The sequence below is a fragment of the Enhydra lutris genome, unplaced genomic scaffold (assembly GCF_002288905.1).
Source record: "Enhydra lutris kenyoni isolate GAN:26980312 unplaced genomic scaffold, ASM228890v2 scaffoldscaffold18, whole genome shotgun sequence".
In the NCBI taxonomy this organism is placed as follows: domain Eukaryota; kingdom Metazoa; phylum Chordata; class Mammalia; order Carnivora; family Mustelidae; genus Enhydra; species Enhydra lutris.
In genome coordinates, this window is record NW_019154102.1 from 19,598,618 (window position 1) to 19,616,092 (window position 17,475).

Consider the following 17,475-nt stretch of genomic DNA (forward strand, 5'->3'; position numbering starts at 1 on the left):
CGCCGGACTGCGTGTGGATCGGGCCTCTGGCTGTCACCGGCTTCCCGGTCCCTGGCCGGCCAGCGCCCGGAGCAGGCTGCTTGGCTGCTTCTCGGCTCCTCGGGGCTTCGTCCCTCCTGCAGGCCTGGCCCCCTGAGCCCGGCCCGCCTGGGGTGCACGCAGCCAGCCTCTTGGCCCCCTGGGGCTTCCTCCGTGGCCCCGGCGCCCCTCATTCCTCCCACGCACGCAGCTTCATGTCCCTGAGCCAGCCTGCCTGTCTGTTCCTCTCCATAGCTCGGTCCAGGAGTGTGATGACCGGCGAGCAGATGGCCGCCCTCCACCAGCCGTCCGCTCCCAACCCGCTGGAGAGGCCCATCAAGATGGGCTGGCTGAAGAAGCAGAGGTCCATCGTGAAGAACTGGCAGCAGAGGTACTTCGTGCTGAGGGCGCAGCAGCTCTTCTACTACAAGGACGAAGAGGACACGAAGCCGCAGGTACCAGCCAGGCTGTTGGTCCCCACCAGCAGGGCTGTCAGCCTGCGCTCAGGTGAAGGAAACACCTGCAGGCCTTCTCCTTAGGCTAGATGTGCACCCATCCCCGAGGCGTCCCCTCTCTCCTTCCCACTGGGTTTTAGATCCATAAACTGAGTGGCAGAGAGGACAAAGGGCTCCTCCTCCAGGAAGCCCTGAGGGGAGCACTGAGGAGCTTCCTAAACTCAGCCTTGAGGTGAAGGCTGGTGATCCTGTCTTGATGGTGATGCTGAGCAGGAAGGCTCAGAGACAGCGGATTTGCCTTCAGGCAAATTGGTTTGTTTGTTCCGCCAACATTTATTGGGCATCTATTATGTACTAGACATTGTTTTGGGTACTTGAAATCAACCAGAGGGTAAAACAGATAAAAGTCTCTGTGTGTGGAACTTATAAAATAAGGGAGCAGACAGAAAATAATAAATAAGGAGAGTATGTGGTTTGTTAAAAAATGACTCGTTCCATGAGACAAAAAAAAAAAAAAAAAAGAATGGGTTAAGGGGATCCCGATCAAGCATCTGGGGAGTTGATATGATTTTACAAAGGGTGGGCAGTATGATTAAGGAGAGGCAGTTAGCCAGGTAGGATCTCTGGCGAAGGAGCACTTCAGGCAGAGAGGAAAGCCAGTGCAAAGGCCTGATGGGGGAGCATGTCTGCTGTGCGCTGAGAATACTAAGGAGGTCAGTGTGGGAACACCAGAGCTAGGGAAGGAGAGGATCAGATGGGCTGGGGTCAGTGAGGGGAAAGTGGGGTCTAGGATCACAGTGAAGATATCAAAGAAGATGACCATTGAAGGACCTGAGGGTTTGTGCTGAGGACTATGGGGAAGCACTGCAGGGTTCTTAGCAGAAAGGGGACATTTCTTTGGCTTATGCTGTAAAAAGATGGCTCTGGCTACAATGTTCAAAATAGATTCAGGACCAGAGGAAGAAGGCACGAGGGTAACCTAGGGGAGAGGTTATATTGTTTAGAATATCAGTGGGGGTTGTGGGCTGGAGGAAAGTGATCAGGTTCCTGGTATACTTTGAAAGTACAGCAAACAGGATTTCCAGATGGAGTGGATGGGGCCCGAGAAGACTTTGGTCCTTAATCTTGGAACTAGTGATTCCTCCCGGCCATCATGGTACATGAAGGTGAAAGGGCATGCTATTAACAATTTCCCTGGGACCCCAGGTGTAAACTGCATGTCTTGGAGCAACCAAGACGCTGGCCACCCATCCAGAGTCATGTCTGTGATGGTGGAAGAATAGGCTTTGCCAGAAGGAACTTATTAGGGAAGATAGACTCTAGAACCTTCTGGATCCAGAAAAAAAGCCCCAAGAAGAGTAAGGATATTGAGGGTGGATGGCTGGGAATGTAAAGAAACAAGACAGTAATTTTGGAAGAGGACAGATTTCTTTAAGAATAAGCTTGGGGATCTGTGACACATCAGCAGCACCTGGTTAACCAGGCCTTCCGCTTGAGTGTTTGTCACTGCAAAGGCTGAAGAAGGGCCAGAGACCCCACCACAAACTGGGTTCTTGTCCAGTGACCCATGCATGGTAACCAGAATTCTTTTTACTTTATGAACAACCCAGACCCTATCACAGCCAAGCAGTTATAGGCCAAGATGGTGGCGACTGGTGCGTGAGGAGCCGATGCAGCCAGTCTTCCCATCCGCAGAATGAGGGAGGTGGCACCAAGGCATTAGCCTTCCCCCATCAGCAGGAAGGACAGCTAAGTGGGGTTTACTTCCCCCAGGTATAGATGGTGAGAAGTACAACATGTCCAAGCTTGTATTCTTTCCCTGGCTCTTCTCCTAGGAAACTGGCCAGGTAACTATTTAATTATTCTGGACTCCTCTTCCTTCTTTTGTAGAATAAGACAATCATATCTGTCCTGCACTTATCATAGGCTCCAACAATATGAAGCATGTGTAAAAAAAAAAATGTTTTGTGAAAGCATAAACTTGATGCCAATGATTAAATAAATTATTAGAGGTCCTAGCTTCTCTCCTTTGCTTCTGAAGGAGGTAACTCAAAATCCTTCCAGGGATAAAGTAGCCTGAGATAATTAGGCAAAGCTTCTAGGATGAAAGTACGTTGTGTTTTTTTTTTTTAAGGAAATCTATTAATATAATACATCAGATCAGTAGGTTGAGATCAATAAGTCAAGTAAGGAAAAACTGCACAACCCCTAAATTGTGGTTTCAACCACAATTATCAGCATTTGATAAAATCCAATACTCATTTCAGATATAAAAAGGTTTTTGAAAAGCTTTTAGGGATGAAATGATAATGTATTAGAAAGAAGATTTTACTGTATGTAGATATGGATACTTTGATTACAAAAGCTGCATGGTAGGAAATTTGGAAGATGTGGAGGAGAACAAAGCAGAAAATGAAAATGATCCCATTAGCAAGAAATAGGCACCTAAATTCTCACTTTTTCCAGTTCTTTCTATACATATACCTTTAGGAACTCAGCTATTCTAAATGCAAATTAATATAATAATATTCTTTAATTTAAAAATTAACAATTCATGAATTGTTATTATGATAATCAAATATTCTTTTACAATGTTATTCTTAATGGTGGCAGAATAGTCTACCGTATGGACATTCTGTAATTTATTTAACTAATTTTCTAATGAAAATAAGTTGAGAATTTGGGCTGGTATTTTTATACTATTATTACAAATAAGAGTTAAGTGGATATCTTTGTAGACTTTTTATATATCTGTAATTATTTCATTAAGATAAAGGAAATTTGTTAAAAATAAAGCACTTTCTTATGCTATCATTTAACATTGTTTTGGGATTCATAGATATTGCAAACATCTAGACATGACATGAGGGTGTCCGGGTGGCTCAGTTGATTAAGTATCTGCTTTTGGCTTGGGTCATGATCCTGGAGTCCCGGGATCGAGTCCCGCATTGGGTTCTCTGCTCAGTGGGGAGTCTGCTTCTCCCTCTGACCCTACCCCCTCTTGTGCTCTCTCACTCTCACTCTCTCAAATAAATAAATACAATTTTTAAAAAAGAAAGAAAATATGACTATTTAAAAAAAAGAAATGACATGAAAGTTACAGACATGAGCTAAATTCTTGGGAAAAAAAGAAAGGCATATTTCTATGCTATGTTTCACCATGGTTCTGGATGGACTAAAGACTTAAATGTAAAAAAACAAAAACAAAAACAAAAAACTGAGTTCAGAATGCAGTTATCTGCATAATCTTTGGAAGGCACATGTTTTTCAAGCATAGTATAAGTAACAAAGACAGCATGAGGGAAAGGCTAATTTAATTACATAAATAAAAATACCTGTACCTTAAAAACCAACATCATAAAGTGAAAAAGCAAACAACAAGAAGAAAATTATTGTATATGTGTAAATGAGAAACAAATATTCTTAATATTCAAGGTATTTTTTCAAACCTATTAAAAAAATCCAAATAACTCAATAGAAAAGTGAGCAAATGATGCAAACCAACAATTTACCAAAGAAATGTAATCCCCAATATGTGTATAAAAATTTCGGTCTCAGTAAAATTAAGGATGTGCGTTGTAATATAATGAGACATCACTGTCCCTAGCAATGCTTTTCTAGAAATTTTGGTGTTGGTAAGGACAGGGAATAGGAATTATTATAATGCAGAGCTGATGGAAATGAAAATCTGTACCACCTTTCTGGAGGGTAATACATGCTTTTTTTAAAAATGCAAACTCTTTGACCCTGTATTTCTAATTCTAGGAATTGAACCAAAGGGACTGCTTAAGACTTGTGTAGATATAATTTTTAAAATATTTTGTTTATTTATTTGAGAGAGAGAGAGAATGGGGTGGGAGACTGGGGAGACAAAGGGCGAAGCAGACTTGCCGCTGAGCAGGAAGCGTGATGCAGGCTAGGTCCCAGGACCCTGAGATCATGCCTGAGCCAAAGGCAGCTGCTTAACTGACTGAGCCACCAAGGTGGCCCAAGACTGATGTAGATAATTAAATTTACCTGTATATGTTTTCACTACAGTATTGTTTATAATAGTGATATTGAAAACAATGCCCAGTGGTGAGGCTAAGTTATATCAAGGAACTTTTGTACATTAAACAACAGAATACAAGTCTGCTGTAATGCCCTAAATTAATACTTTTTGAAATGGAAAACTATCCGTAATATTGCTTTGAAAACAAAAGCAAAAAAGGGCCTGTTTACAATGGAGGATGATGTATCTAACTAACCCCATTGTTGAAGGAAAAACGAATGAAGGTGAATTTGTGGGAAAATGGCTGGGAAAGAAACACGCAGACCTGTTAATAGTGGTTATCTCCTCTGAGCACTGGAGTTTCACACAATTTTTAATTTTCCTCTTTTTTTTTCATTTTCCAACCTTTCTATAAGGTATAATTTAGTTATAACTTTAAAAAGAACACACACATTTCTATCCTTTAAAAAAAAATCTCAGACAGAAACCCCAGTAATTTTGGAGCAGTCAGGTGAAAAAGACCCTCAGGTACACAGATGATATGTATATAAGCTGGTACAATCTTTCTAGAAAGTCATTTGGCCGGATTTCTAAGAGCCAAAAAAAAACATCATACACTTATACTGAGTTATTTTATTTTTAGGAAGTAGTCCAAAAGAAATAAGATACATGCAGTGCTGTTTATAATGAGAAAGTTTGAACTTAATGTCCAACAAAGGAGAATGATTAAATAAATGATGGAACTCTGTCTGAAGGACTCCCATGCTTGCTTCCCAGGAAGCCTGGGGCTCGACAGAAGACAGTCTGTGCATTTTTCCCTCCGAGGTCTCAGTAAGGTCTGTCCAGCTTTAATAAGCTAATGCTTTGTAAATCTTTGACTTAGCTTAATATAACTCATTCCAAAAGGTTCTTTATCAGGGAAATTGTTTAAACCAGAACCTCAGGAGACTGCCCTCGAGTTCCTGCTAGAATGATCATTCTGGACAATCCTCCTTCGTTGTCCCCTTGGCTCATCTCCCTGCTTCTCTGGGACCTTAGTGCCGGTGGCTGACTGTCGGTGGCTGGGAGGTGTTTCACAAATTGCTCTCTGGTGGCCGAGCTGATCATGATGTAGCATTGGCCAATTTCCGTGGTGTAAATACCCCAGCGTGGCTGATGTGGGCCTCTAGCATGACATCACTGAACAGAGTTGAGAAGAAGGACACAAAGCACAGCGTTTTATAGTATTATAACCACACAGATAGAACAGGTGTAAATAAACACATGAACAGAAATAATAGTAAAATACAGTAAGTCACTAGGAAGCAGTAAACTCTGAGTATTATTACCTTTATTTTTAATATAAAATATTTCGTCATAAGCTTCTATCATTAAACTTTTGATAACGGCTTTGTTTAACAACTGGCTCACATTGTTCCTGCAAGTGCGACAGTTCATTCTTACGGACCGCTGTTTGGGGCACCCCACTGCCCTGGCTATCCGCCCTGCTTCATTGTTGTGGGACATGTGACCTCCTCCTTCCATGTTTGTACAGAGTCCACCCCTGTTGACTTGCATTGTGGGGGAGAACAGCCACTGGCACCCTTCCCCGTCCGGGGCCATTCCTTCCTTCCCATCAGTGTCCCCGCCCCCCTACTGTCTCTCTTATGGTTTTTCTCTCTCTCCTCTCTTCATTTATGATGTGCAAGCCTCTTGTGCTCATTTCAGGAAGGTCTTGGAGTTTGCCACTTATGACTTGATGTGAATACGTTTAACTCTAATGGTTACTTCTTCCCCCAGAGTAAGTGGGACTTTTAAGTAAAGCCTTACTTGTCGTTCTGAAATCCCACTGACCAGGGTTTGATTCATAGCATTCTGATTAACTAGCGCTGTGATCTCAGATCAGCCAGTTAACCTCTCTGACCCTTACTTCCTCACGTCTCTAGTGGGGAAAATAACAGTCTGTCCTTCAGAGAGTTCTTAGGAAGATTTAATGTGATAAAATATTCAGGGCATTTAGCACAGAGCCTGGTGCCTAGTAACTATTTGATGAATGGTACTAACATATTTTGCAATTTATTTTTACTGTTTTTGGATGAAAGTGATATGCTAGCTTTCCAGGTTGCTCTCCACCTACCTGTCTTCCTCTCCCATCCCATCATTATCCTGTCTGCCCTTCAGCTGAATTTTAGGTGACAAAATTGCTGCTTCCCTTAAAGGGCCAACTTTTGATCTTGCAGGGTTGCATGTATCTACCAGGAAGTACAGTCAAAGAGATTGCCACGAACCCGGAAGAGGCGGGGAAGTTTGTCTTTGAAGTCATTCCAGGTAGGCAACCAAAGTGGGGACAGAGCTACATTATATTCCCATCTTACTTCTGGATCCTAGAAGTCAAGGCTGAATCTGTCAGCCAGCTAACCGACTGACTGAGTAAGAAAGCATCATCGCTCTGTATGTAGTTAATGAACCTATGCTAGCTGATTAGCTAGTAGCCAACTAAGCGGGAGCACACTTGGTTCGACCCTGTAAGCATCTCATGAGGGCGCTCTTAGAGTCAATGTATTCCACTAGGCGCTGGCTCGCTACTCTGGAAAGTACATCAGCCCTGCTCACTAAAAGGAGCCCGGTTTCAAAGTTGAGTGGGACCTTAAAATGAACAGTTACAGTGTAAACCGAGCGTTGTGAAATTGCCATTGTGGTAGGTCACAAATGGTCTCTGTTAGCTACAGAGAGGTCAACAGTCACATGTGGTTCAACACGACCTAATAAGAAATGACAGCCGTGAATTACTGAGCGCTTAACACATGACAGGTGCTGAAAGTCCTGTATCGTGCATGTTAGCAGTGCACTGGAGGGGGCTTCTGCCCAGGGTAGAGTTCCCTTTCTCAAGTGCATCTGGGCTAAGGGGAGTTGGTCCACTCTGTCTCAAGGGGAATTGGTGTTTGTATGAGCCTGGCACGTTGAGGCTGCTTCTCCCTGTCTCAGGCTCCTTTGCCAGCCCCAGCCTGGCTAGGAACTCCACACAGCAGGGGAGGCCACCAGTCCCCTGACTGGTAAGCACACGCCCCTTCCCTTAACCTCCTCCTTACCGCTGACACAGGGCAGCGTGTGCATAAGACACGATGAAGAAGGCAATGTGGCCATAGGTTAGAGTGCCTGGTCTGGAGCTGGCCTGCCCTGCTCTGAATCCTGGCCCTGCCACTTTCTATTTGTGTAGCTGTGATCAAGTTATTTCATTTCTTCCTGCCTCTGTTTCTTTATCTGTGACATGGAGACAATGAAGAGGATAGTGAGAATGAAAGAAAGAACTCAATTTGGCACAATGAAATCGATTTGGCCCATTTGGTATAGTGACTGGTATATAGTGAGTGCCGTGTCAGTGTTTGACATTTGGGGATAACTAGAGGAAATTATAAGGTAGAAATCTATCCTGAAACTTGCTACTGCTATAGGAAACAAAGAAAAACAATTTTTAAAGTTCAGCTTTTCTGGGTGGCCTCCTCCCCAGTGGGCACTCTTTTTTTTTTTTTTTTAATCTGAAGTTCTGTCCATCTCTCTTCTCCTCAAAAGAATAGTTTATTTTTTAGCCTCTCTTCCCTGAGAAAGCCCCACTTCTTCCTACAAGATTCCTCTAGTCCGAGGACCCCTTTCCCAGCACAGTTCATGGGATGCAACCATCCATGGTAACGTGTGTCCCAAGCCTAAATTTCCGTTATGGGTAACCCTACTGAGAGATCCTCCTTAGGATTCACTGTGGGCTTTGCACCCAAAGTTTAGTGCCCTTGAAGATTGCTAGGCTATGGTATCTCATTATCACGTACACTTGCAGGCCCCTGGGTGTGCTCATGCAAGTGCTTGCATGCACACGTGTCTCATAAGAACAAACAATAATTCTAAAGCAGTAATAAGGTAGGGAACCATTTTCCTAAAGGTTTCCTAAAGGAGCCATCATTCTCAAGTCTTCATTCAACTTAAAGTGAGGCAAGCTTCACTTTAGAGACTTTTTAGTTCCTCTTTTTGTCATGATCTTAGGCAAGACGATTCTCAGGGACCGACGCTGGGCCTGAGAAATGGCCTTCCTATTCAGGGCCCTCTCTCTGTGATCACCTGTGTCACTATCACAAAAGCCAGAGAGAAGCCTTTCCTTGTAGCTCTGCTATGTGTTTCTTTCTTTAGAGCAGGCAAAAATTTAGGGCAAGCCTTGCTCTCCCTACTTACCTCTAGCAGAATAACTATCTGTTTTCCTTCCACCCAAAGGAAGTCATCAAGGATACAGAGAGTTATTCTTCTTGTTGCATTTCATTCTCATACTGCCTGGTGAGATGTAACAATAGATTTATTGAGTACCTGCTATGAGCCAGGCACTACTGTAGGAACTGGGAATCCAGAAAAGAACAAGCCTACATGATAGTCTAATGGGGGAGACTGACAGTGGACTGCTTATGATGGAATAAGTGCAATGGAAAAAATGAAAGCAAAGAAAGAGAGAAAAAATTCTGGTTGAGGTGGGGATAGTGGCCGGTCACTTACCATTTTATTTTTTATTTTATTTTTTTTACTTTTTAAAGAAGATTTTATTAATTTGAGAGAGAGACAGAGATATTAAGAGAGAGCATGAGCAGTGGAGGGGGACTGGAGAGGGAGAAGCAGACTCTCCACTGAACAGGAAACCCAACTTGGGGCTCCGTCCCAGGACCCTGGGATCATGACCTGAGCTTAAGGCAAACACTTAACCAACTGAGCCACCCAGGTGCCCCTCACTTACCATTTTAAATAGAGCAGACACTCCAATGTGCCTCACATTAATTGTTTTATAGGGCAGCAAAAGATTTTTGAAATCCCTTTGCTTTTGATCTCTTGAACCTATCTAATATCATGGAGCTTCACCTTCTTTACCCTTTGGGATGACCTGATTTAGAATCCTTCTTGTCATCGGGTCATTGGCTTTTGATCAGAAGGATCAGTCCATCAAAGCCCTGGCCAGTCAGGAGCATCCTGAGAGCTGGGTGTGTCTCAATGGAGTTGAGAGACAAAACTAATGGCAAAACTAAAAGATCTCCCAGAAGTCAGGGTAAACTGAAAAGGCATGTTTTTTATACACAAGAGACTGGAGAATAAGCGTGGTGGAGAAGGGTGCCAGATAAATTTCAGCCAAGGTCAAATTGGAAGCCATAGGGGCTAGTAGCAATTATTGGGAGAAAGATCAGGGGCCAAACCTTGAGTGTGGTGGTAACTTTCTGGGTGCCAATGGGCAGGTCTCTTTGCATCTCTGGACTTGAGTTCCATTAGCTACAGAGAGGAAATGATACTAGAGCCCCTTCTATTTCAAAATGATATTGTGATTCCTACAGGATTCTTTAGTTCTACCCTGACCACTTTTTACTTCCCATTTTACTTCGGGAAACACCTAGATCTCAGGAGTGGTCAGGGCCTCCATGGACTGACCCTTCTGGTCAGAAGAGCTGATGACCCAGTGATAGGATGGATTCCGAATCGGGCTGTCCCAAAGCATTAAAGAATGTAGTGATAGTAATTTAAGTTCAAGAGATCAGAACCAAAGGGATTTTGAAGGTCTTTTGTTGCTTTGCGAGAAAAGACAGGTTTGGGCACAACTGGGGTGCTAGAACAAACTCTTTTTGAGAGAAATGCCTTGACATTGTGAGAAGAATGAGTTGGTGCTTACACAGACACTTCGAAATTTAATAGCCACTTGTAATCGAAAGGGAATGCTATTATGTTCTTATCCTTCCTAAGACCTGTGCTTGATGCTTTCCTTCTTCCTCTCTTTTCCTTCTCTGACCCGCTTTTTCTTTTTGTCGCTTTCTTTCATTCTTTCTCTTGGCATCCTCTCCCTGTTCCACCCCCTTGTCATTTCTGCCACCCTGTTGTCTGACAACACAAACCCAGGAAACATTACATATGTCTGTCCATAATCATGGGCTTAAAGTCCAAATGGTAAAGAAAGTCCTAATAAACTTCATTTGTCCGTCAACTATGTATTAAGAACCTACCGTTTATAATGTCTTGTGCAGGTAGGAGAGTAGAAATTCTGAATGGGAAGCACTGATTTTGTGAGAAAGGCACACACGTGCTCCTTGAGTTGCAGTTATCCTCCCCACCCCAACAGCTGAGCTTATGAGTAGCTTAGGAAAATATCCAAGCTGATGGTGACAGTGTGATGGACTGAAGTCTTCAAAATTGTATGGGCTGAGCCTCTTTTCTCTAACACCGACACTGCCCCCTGAACTTCTCTTCTTTTCTGGTAGGAAATGGCTTCTCTCCGCCACAGGAGCAGATCTCAGCCCAAGGCATCCTCCTTGCAAACCACAGGTGTTCAGTGGTTTATGTATAGAATTAGGGTTTCGGGTGCATCGATGTTTGGTTCCCTTGAGGATAAGCAGATAAAAGCTTTTGTGTTGTTTGAACCAAGGAAGCCACTGAGGTTCAACTTCCCTTTGCTTCCCTTCGTCCCGGCCGCTCACCACTCGAAGACTTTCATTACTATTACTTTTTCCTCCAGCCTCATGGGACCAGAGTCGCACAGGACAGGACTCCTATGTCCTCATGGCCAGCTCTCAGGCCGAGATGGAGGAGTGGGTTAAATTCCTTAAGAGAGTCGCTGGCACGCCCTCTGGAGGTAAGGACTCTGCAGGCTTTCCTGGGCCGGTGTCTGTGATGGCTCAAAGATGGGGAGTTAGTAGCTCCACACACGATCCCTCCCTGAACAGTGTTCAACAGAGACCACGAGAGGACAACTCTGAGGTTATGCTCGTTGCCAAGTATCTAGCTTCGCTCCCTGCATGAGCTCAAGAGGCAACTCTAGATTAGCCGGGCGAACTGCAGCCCTTTGCACCGCAGTGGCAAATGTGTACAACATTCTGTGGCACCAGGATTCTGCCCGGTTATGGGGTCATGGGGCCAGAGGGTGATGGCAAGATCTATACTGAAAGCTGGGGGAGGCTGATCAGCACAGGAAAGTGAAGCGGCTGGCTGAAACTGGGGCGGTCAGACTGGGGGGAGGTTCAGGAACTGTGTCCCACCCCCAGGTGCTCTGCGAATTCAGGATGAGCACTTTTCTGGGCTCCATGACTCATGTGTTTGAGTTTTCTGGCAACTCCGGTGTTGGGTCCACACTAGAGGAGAAACTGCTGTGAAAAAAATATCTGCAATTAACCCAGCGTCCGCAAGAGCCAAAATAGGCAGAGAGACCAGATGTCCATTGACAGATGAATGGATAAAGATGTGATATATATACATATATATGTAGATATGTATTATCTGTGTGTGTGTATACACAAACACACATATAGATATAATGGAATATTACCCAGCCATCAGAAAGAATGAAATCTTGCCCTTTGCAATGACACAGATGGAACTAGAGGGTATTATGCTAAAAGAAAAAAGTCAGAGAAAGAGAAATACCTTATGGTTTCACTCATATGTGGAATTTAAGAAACAAAAAAGATGAACATAGGGGAAGGGAAGGAAAACCATAAAAGACCCTTAACTCTAGGAAACAAACTGAGGGTTGCTGGATGGGAGTTTGGTGGGGCAATGAGGTAACTGGGTGATGGGCAGGAAGGAGGGCACGTGATGGGATGAACACTGGGTGTTCTATGTAAGTGATGAAACACTAAATTCTACCCCTGAAACTAATAATACCCTGTATATTAACTAAATTGAATTTAAATACAAATTTGTAAAAAACTAAAACAAAACAAAAACATCTGCAATTGACAAAACAGGTGACTCCAGCATGTGTTTTTTCCTTTCATAAAAATATGAGGAACTGATGTGGGCCATCTCGAGTGATCACTTTCTGTGAGCTTTTTAGGAACACACTTTCTGTCAACTCCAGGATACCCGTATATAATTATTTATCAACTGTGCTGCCTATTATTTTGGAAGTCATGGGGGGGAGCTTTTTACAGTTCCAATATTAAATATTTATTGGATTGCCCAATGGTTTCTTTAGAAATTATGAGCACCATAACAACTTTGTGGAAATTTGAAAAAATATAGGAAAATAATTACCCCTACAACCAGCAGAGGAATTTTTATGCTTTCCTTCCAGGTAATATTCATATCTACATTCTTTTTTTTTTTTTTCCCAGAATGACAAGCATGGAATATATACAATACCTTTTATTTTATAGCTAAAGGCTTTTCCCCATGTTGTTATATCGATTCATTTCAGGGGTTATTTGGTTGCAAAAAGTAGAAATCGCATGCAATGATGTTAAACAAAGAGGGATTTACTGGGTCGGTATAGTAGCTACTCAGAAACTATGGGAGAATTGCCAAGAGGACTCAAGAGAGTGGGGCCAAGAACTGGACTATGGGCCCAGACCTTATCCTTTTGGATTCTCTGGGGCAGTGCAGCGTCGCATTCTGCTTTTCTCCGCGTGCCTGCCTGGGTTTGCTTAAGTTAGCAGTGCTCCGGGACTTACTCCTGCCTATGGCCCCAGACAGCTGTGCCAGCCCCAGACAGCTGTGCCAGCTTCCCTGGACTTCTCTCTCAAGCAGAGCAGAGGCTGAGCTCAACCTCCACCACCCCATTCCAAACTCCTGAGAAAGAAGAGCCACCTGGCTCAGCTGGGGTCAGGAGACCCCTTGCAGACTCAGGAGCTGGGCCAAGGAGGCAGTCCTGCAGTCTGCGCCCTGCCTAGCAGGGAGCTGGGAGAAAAAAAGTTACTGATGGGACACCCAAACTCCAGAGTGCCTGCCACCACTGTCCGAACAGCTGCATCCTATTACAAAAAGGGGAGCGGGGTTTCATTAACCATTTCCCAGTTCCTAGACACTTCATTTTTGCTATGCTAATCAGTCCAAGATGAGATTTTTTATTCAAGCTCTCTTCTCTGCCGTTCAGCCTGGGGAGGTTTAGCGGTGACCCTCCTTGTTGGCCCCGAGTCCTGTGGACCATTTCCTGCTTTCCCTAGCCCAGCGCTTTAATAGCCCCCATGCCTTATATGGTGCTTGGCTCAGCCTTGTCATGGGGAGCTGCTCTACTGGGTCCTACTCCAGGTGGGGATTTCTTCTTTCCCCTACCACGTGAGAAGCCAGCCGAGCGTAAATCCTGCAGGCCAGGGAAAGTCCAAGGGACGAGAAAGAAAGAGTACAGCATATTTATATATTCAAAGAACAGAATTTGTCCCTGGCGGGGCATTTCAGATGTGCCCAAAGCCTCTAGTTGCATCTGAATGCTAGATCTTGGGAGGAGAAGGCATTTTAAGACAACAGAGGGTCCAGTCTGAGGCCATGAAGCAAGCCTGACATTTGTTCGTCCTGTTTGTAAGTCAGGAAACTTCTGTCCTGAGGAAGTAGATGATTAGTCCGAGGGGCCCAGCTGCCAAGGAGTGGGGCCGGGGCTCCTGCCTCCATAGGCAGCTTTGTCACAGCAGACACTCGGAAAGTGCCTCTGAGCCGGGCCCGCTCAATCTGCAGGGCACATTTCTCAACCACTGGAAAGTCACTGAGAGATGCTGCTGCTGCTGCTGCCTCTCTCCAGCCCTTCCTGATACTTTCTATGGCCTTTCCCACCCAGAAAAGCTCTCTTCTTGGCATCTCTAATACCAGCATCCTCGTTGAGGCGCCCTACCATCTTATCTGAATTACAACAGTGGTCCCAAAACCAGCTGCCTTGCTTTTCCCCAAATACCGGAGGTATGTTCCTGCCTCAGGCACATCGCTATTTGCTTGTCTGGAATCCTCTTTCCAGTGTGGCTGTGTGGCTTGGTACTCTGCTTTTTTGTAGGCCTTTGCTCAGACATTAGTGAGCCCTCCCTCCATCATCCCATCTGACATTGAATGCCTCCCTTGGCCTACCCTTGACCCTTCCTCTCCCTCTTTCCTTCTTCATTTTTCTCGTCAGTACTATCCTCTAGGAGCTTGCTAAATATTTCACTCATTTGTCCGTAGTTGGTCTCCCCTGGTAAGAAGGAAACCTTCAATCTACTTGGCAGGAATCTCTTTCTCTGTTTTGCTCAGTGCTGTATCCCAGAATCGAAACAGTGCCTGACACAGTGGATGTGAAGGAATGGCCTTCTCTTTCCATGGTGGTCCAGGGTTCTACTCCCATAGGCTCTCCTCCTTGCTTGGTGACCATCAGCTTACCTGGGAAACTATGTGGAAAATGGGTCGCTGCCTCTAGAATGATCTTGCTCGAAGTGTGTTAATGGTGAGCTTTGGTGAAACTCTTCATGGTTTGTAGATCCCTTAGAGAATCTGATAAAAGTTGTGGAAGCTCTTCCCCAAAAATGGTCCCTTTGTACTACCCAGGTACGGTGTCCAAACTATGTTTTAGAAGTTATTCTCATGATGGTTTTGCAGAGCCAAGGCCTTTCTTGCCCCAGTCTCTTTTCTGGCTGCCATTCTGCCTTGACAAGAAAGAAGGCCCATGTCGTTCCCATGACAAGCCCAGCTTTTTCCCCTTGGCTCCTCCTGCCTCCTAGCTGCTCTGAACATTCCTCTCACCTTGTCCCATTCTGGGACCATTTCCAGTGCATCTCCACACATCCCAGAAATTCTTGGACACCAGCTAGATGTCCAACAATTTAACTCACTTCTGACACTATCTGCCTAGGGATAGAATTGGATTGCACGGGCAAAGGGCTCGGTACTGCAAGATGTCTCCCCTTTCATGCATTTCAGGTCCCAGTTTCAAGTCCAGATTGTCACCTGTGCTTTTGACCCAATGGCTATGGATTGGAGGTTCCAATGACCCCTTCTCTGGGTTCAATTAATTTGCCAAAGGGGGTCCCAGAACTGAGGAAACCAGTATACTCAATAGACTGCCCCTTTATTATAAAAGGATCTAACTTAGGAACAGCCAGATGGAAGAGATGCATGGGTCAAGGTGTGGCAAAGACCATCTCAAGGAATACCAGTCTCCCGGAAATCTTCAGGTATCCATCAACCCAGAAATTCTCCAAACCCCATAGCCTTTTAGGTTTTATGGAGACTGTTGCATCTGTATGATTGATTAAATCATTGACTGTTTGTTCTGAACTTAATCTCCAGCTCCCCCCCCCTTCTCTGGAGGTCAGTGGGTGGGACAGAACACTCTAATCCTATAATCACTAGGTTGGTTCTACTGTTAATCAGCCCACATCCAAGGTGCTTTTCTAAACTCGCCTCATTAACATAACAAAAGATACCTTTTCTCTCTCCTCCAAGCAATTCCAAGAGTTTGAGGACCTCCATGGCAGGAAATGGATGAAAGACCAAAAACATATTTCTTATAGTAAATCACCCCTCCCCCCGCTGGACGGCTCGGTGCTGCCTGGATCCTCACCCTGAAGCCAGATGTCTGCCCCACCCCCAGGGAGCAGGCAGGCCACATTGCAAAATGCTGATTGGTCGGAAATCCTGCCTAGTTCTGCTCTGACCAACCTGGTTGTAAGGCCCGGGCCAGGTCCCTTGTTTTAAGCATATTTGTGTGTTTGCCAACACTAGGCATAGAGTATATGAACAGTGGGTTGTTACATGCCTTGGGTTCCTTTGCTTCCTCTTCTTTCCTAAGTTGTCCACATCGTTCAGAACATGATTTCACAATCTACAGCAGGGTTAGCCCGTGGGAGTGTCCTATCTCTGTGATTCATTGTTACTCCGTGTGTTCTGATTCCTTTTCTCTAGATAAACTGGATATTAAGAAGGACGCCTTTTTTCTTTCTTTTTCTCTTTTACCGTCTGCCCAAGAAGTTTGATTTTTCCTTATTTTCAGTAGTCCCCCATCCCTGGGGACAGATAACTTTTTTTTTTTTTTTAAGATTTATTTATTCTATTTGAGAGAGCGAGAGAGTGAGCATGAGCTCGGGGAGGGACAGAGGGAGAGAGAAAGAATCTCCAGCAGACTCCTTTTTTAGTGTGGAGCCTGACACGGGCCTCGTTCCCATGACCCTGAGACCACGACCTGAGCCGAAATTTAGAGTTGAACGCTCAACCCACTGAGCCACACAGGCACCCCAAGACAGATACTTATTCATTCATTTACTCAACAAATATTTCTTGAGCATGAGCCAAGCACTGTGCTAGCTCTGGGGATACCCCAGTGAGAAAAGACTAAGTCTCCTCTAAGTCTAATAGAAGACAGAAATGAATCGACACCCAAACCATAACATTACAACTGGGAAAAGTACCATGAAGGAAGAACCCATAATGCACGGTGGGGAGAAATGTCTTTGTCAAGAAGTTTAGGGAAAGCTTCCCTGAACTAGTGATGATTAAGCTTAAATCTGAAGGGTTAGTAGAGGCTGAGTAGGCAAAGGAGGGAGAAGAGGAACAGTATCTCAGTCAGAGGAATAGCACATACCAAGGTCCTGTGACAGAAAGGAGAACAGGCTCTGGAGTGAGAGGAACAGTGGACATAGCCTTGCTAAAGCTGTCGGTCTTCCTCCTAAGGCAGCTTGGATGAGGGTGGTGCTGATGAAGATGGAGAAAAGTAAGCAGGTGTGCAGAACATTTCCAAGGCAACGTTGCCACGACATGGGTGTGAATGTGGCATGGAAAGAGAATGTGGTGTCGATGGAGTCTTTGATTCCCAGCCTATGAGCCAATGGAGGGATGAACACTGTGGGGGGGGGGGGCATCGCATTACTCCTCCTGGCAATCCCTCCTGCTCTCACCTGTCCCCTCATGATGCTGAGAGTCCATTCCAAGTCTCCTGGGCATGTCTGGCAGGGTTGCTGCACTATTTGCTAAAATCTTCTCAACGGGAGGGGGGAATCGTCTCGGTTTACCCCACAACCCACCTCCAAGATCATTCTCTCTGAAGGCTTGACTGAACCACGTGCAACTCTGAAAGCATTTTCAGACAAGGGTGGGCTGGCTTCATCAACACTAAGTGAAATCCTGTGTTCCTGCCAGACACTTTGATATATGGGGCGATGCTGGTAAGGGCCTGTGCGGGGAATTTTTTTTTTTTTTTTAACCCACCTCCATTCTATCCCTTGAATGGCAGTTGACAATTAGCTGCTAAGTAAAAGGAGGCACTTATTTTTATTGCGGGCCCTGACAGCTTTATGTTCA

The 17,475-nt window shown here is 44.7% G+C and overlaps 1 protein-coding gene across 1 annotated transcript in view; it reads left to right on the forward strand.

The window, feature by feature from the left end:
- LOC111147961 (Rho GTPase activating protein 25) overlaps nucleotides 1-17,475 on the forward strand; it is an 83,492-nt gene that overhangs the window by 40,549 nt on the left and 25,468 nt on the right. The window contains exons 2-4 of the mRNA XM_022504265.1: nucleotides 274-473; nucleotides 6,684-6,771; nucleotides 10,964-11,080. Of these exons, the coding sequence (XP_022359973.1) occupies nucleotides 274-473; nucleotides 6,684-6,771; nucleotides 10,964-11,080 (405 nt within the window). The remainder of the gene's footprint in view (nucleotides 1-273; nucleotides 474-6,683; nucleotides 6,772-10,963; nucleotides 11,081-17,475) is intronic.